The 3,366-nt window shown below is 35.0% G+C and overlaps 1 protein-coding gene across 1 annotated transcript; it reads right to left on the reverse strand.

Moving 5' to 3' along the window:
- Positions 1-1,170: 1,170 nt before the first annotated feature.
- On the reverse strand, positions 1,171-1,527 carry LOC149905488 (uncharacterized). The gene has a single exon (XM_090106586.1). The coding sequence runs from the start codon at positions 1,525-1,527 to the stop codon at positions 1,171-1,173; it is 357 nt and encodes a 118-aa protein (XP_089962712.1).
- Positions 1,528-3,366: the final 1,839 nt, after the last annotated feature.

Below are 3,366 nucleotides of genomic sequence, written 5' to 3' on the forward strand. Positions count from 1 at the left end.
GTATAGATGGTGTTTGGTAAGTACAGCGGACCTATGGTATTGATTTTAGTTCTAATAAAAAAGAAAATGAAAATAAATATCCAAAGAAAATTGACATTAATACCTATAGTTTAAAAATAAATTACCCTTAGATTATGCACGTTTTGTCCAGTTTCATATATAGACGGCAACATGGCCTCACGGGTCTTATTGAAAAATACTCGATACTGTCCTTTCCTTCCTGTGCTTTTATTAAAAATCTCTGCAACGTATTTTAATAAACATATTCTTATTTTTAGAATTCATAATAATATGAAGTATATTTTTCAAATACTCAGGTTTTAAAGTGATTTAAATTTATTTATTAGGTTTGTTCTAATAAATTTTTATAAAATTTTAAGAAGAGCTGATATAGTAGGAAGATGCATGTTATATTTCTTTAGAAACATCGATACATTGGATTTTTATTGTTGTAGCTAAAAAATTGGTTTGTTTGTTTGCAAAAATGCACTAATCTCAGGAACTACTGGTCCCATTTGAAAAATCTTTCAGTGTTATATAGCCCATTATTTTATCGAGTAGTCTGTAATATTATATCATTACACGAAGACTGAGCGGAGCAATGCAGGCAAAACTGCGGGACACAGCTAGTAAATAATAGAATATATAATAATACATTGTCAACATTCATCAAACAAGTTTTACCTATAATAAAACATCGTAATATGTATGATTACTTATTACGGCCACAGTATAAATATTTACCATGTCCAATCTGGCCAAATAGCCAGATGTAAACAGAGGTGCTATAGCGATGTACCTCGTCTGTGAGATTTACGATCTTGATAAAGGTATTTTCAACGTAAAGGTGATAAATATGTGTTTGGCGATGGAATTATATTTGATGTAGAATTATTACATAGTTGATAGTAATAATTTGTAAGTCTTCTATAATCTATACTTAATATTATAAAGCTGAAGAGTTTGTTTGTTTGTTTGAACGCGCTAATCTCAGGAAGTACTAGACCGATTTGAAAAATTCTTTCGGTGTTAGATAGCCCATACATCGAGGAAGGCTTTAGGCTTTATATCATCACGCTAAGACCAACAGGAGAGGTGCTCCTCCCGCGGTTTCACCCGCATAACAATGCGGGTGAAACCGCGGGGAACCTCCTCCTTCAGTCGAAATCCTCACTGCTGAGGGTCGTGATCATTTTGGAGTTGTGATTTCCTAGTTATTTTACGCCATTTGTCTCGATCTTCTGCGATGTGGATTGCTTCAGGTACGCTAGTTTCTACGGTCGTTTTAATTTGATCTGACCAGCGCATTGGGCTACGGCCTCGGGGCCTTTTTCCTTCTACCCTGCCAGTTAGAAGGACTTTCTCCAGGTTGTCTCCCCTCTTTCTTGCAATATGACCGAAGAATTCCAATATTCGTCGCAAGCATGTGGAGGACAGTCTTTTGGTAATACCAAGCTCCTCGAGAATTGATTTATTCGTTCTACGTGCCGTCCATGGGATGCGAAGCATGCGTCGCCAACACCACATTTCAAAAGCATTTATCCGAGAGTAGTCTGCCTTACGCAATGTCCAGGTTTCGGAGCCATATAGAAAGATGGAGAAAATTAAAGAATTGACAAGTTTCCGTTTAGTTACTAGAGAAATACGGTACGGTTTCACCCGCATAACAATGCGGGTGAAACCGCGGGGAACAGCTAGTGATAATATAAAGATGAGTTTGTTTGTTTGATCGATCTCGTTCCTGATGTGAATCAAGAACTACTGGACTGTTCTGGAAAAAAAAAATTGTGTTAGTTATATAGTTCTGACGCAATCGTAAAACCTAGGAATAAATGCAATGCACTTAGTTAAAAACATGATCTAAATATTTAAAAATCTCATCAGTCAGATCGTAATTCATTTTCAACAAGTGCGTTAAAAGTTTTGTAATTCACTTGTTGTGTCATGCAGTTTTACCCGCGGGTACAATCAAGACGTATTTCTATAGCTCATGTGTTATTCTGATGTATTACCTATACAGGGTGTCCCACTATTGGTATACTAAGCGCGAAGGAACTTGTAGTTTTGCATACACTGATCACGTAAAAAATACATAAACAACAAAATTACGTTAAATTTTTTTTGATAATTTTTTCCTGAAAATCCATGTTTTCTTCTCTAGCTTCGCGCAGCCGTCATATACCGCTTCTCTAATGTGAGCATTTTGTCTATGAAAACATAATCTTAAACGATAGCTCACGTGCTAGTGGCAAAAATGGGCGGGTTTCTTGTTATGGGTGTACACATAGAGTTTTAAGAATTCATCTATTTAAAAAAAAAATGGGTCTGGAATTTTTTAAGTATTTTTTACGTACTCAGCGTATGCAAAACTATAACCTCCTTTGAGCTTAGTATACCAACAGTGGGACACCCTGTATAACTGTAAAGTTTCATCCATATACGTCCAGTACTTTTTGAGCCAATTCGTTACAAACATACATACAAATTTTTCCTCTATAAATTATTAATACATATGATTAATGAGTATAAATAGTTAATAGATGATACCATTCAGTGTAAATCAAAGGAATTTAAAGCAAAAGTTATGTGTTAGCGCAACGTAAGAACAATACCTACAGGTGCCAGGTGTTTTGACTTCAATAAATTTGCGTCTGGTGGTAAAGGAATAATTCTTTTGTTACGACTCTTGTCTAATTATTGAAGATAATTTATAATGCACTGTTTATAGGTAAGTCATAAGTTAGGAGAAAGTATTTTATAGGTCTATTTTTAGGATACGAAAGTAAAGATCTGAGAGCTTTAAAACAAGATTAAAACATTATTAAGGAAAACAATGATTTAACGATAGATTTAAATATATTTCTGCTCTACTCGTTCTTTCCAAAGACAAATCTTAATACTATTATAAAGGCGAAAGTTTGTAAGGATGTATGGATGTATGGATGTTTGTTACTCTTTCACGTAAAAACTACTGAACCGATTACAATGAAATTTAGCACACATATAGAGGGTAACTTGGATTAACACATAGGATAGTTTTTATCCCGGAAATCCCACGGGAACGGGAACTATGCGGGTTTTCCTTTGCAAACGCGGGCGAAGCCGCGGGCGGAAATCTAGTAAGTTAATAAAGGAGTATTTAAAAAGATTACAAATAGGTACTTAACACATTATGTTTCAAATTTCGCAAGACTAGGAAAAGCTTTGTGAATTTAAATGCTATATAAAATAACTAGATCTTATACCACGCTTACTCTCCTACTTCTCAGCTCTCCTTTGCTTTTTGGTTGTCTGGAAGAAATCGCTCATGAGCGATAAGACCGCTTGTACCTTAACCTCTTGTGCTGTTTTTTATTGCCTTTCTGT

The sequence above is a fragment of the Colias eurytheme genome, chromosome 10 (assembly GCF_061535395.1).
Source record: "Colias eurytheme isolate Ceu_HAF_F1 chromosome 10, ilColEury1 Martin Lab GWU primary, whole genome shotgun sequence".
In the NCBI taxonomy this organism is placed as follows: domain Eukaryota; kingdom Metazoa; phylum Arthropoda; class Insecta; order Lepidoptera; family Pieridae; genus Colias; species Colias eurytheme.

Bases quoted from the DNA above. Each gene is read 5' to 3' on its own strand.
- LOC149905488 (XM_090106586.1), bottom strand. From the start codon at position 1,527: ATGTGGTGTTGGCGACGCATGCTTCGCATCCCATGGACGGCACGTAGA.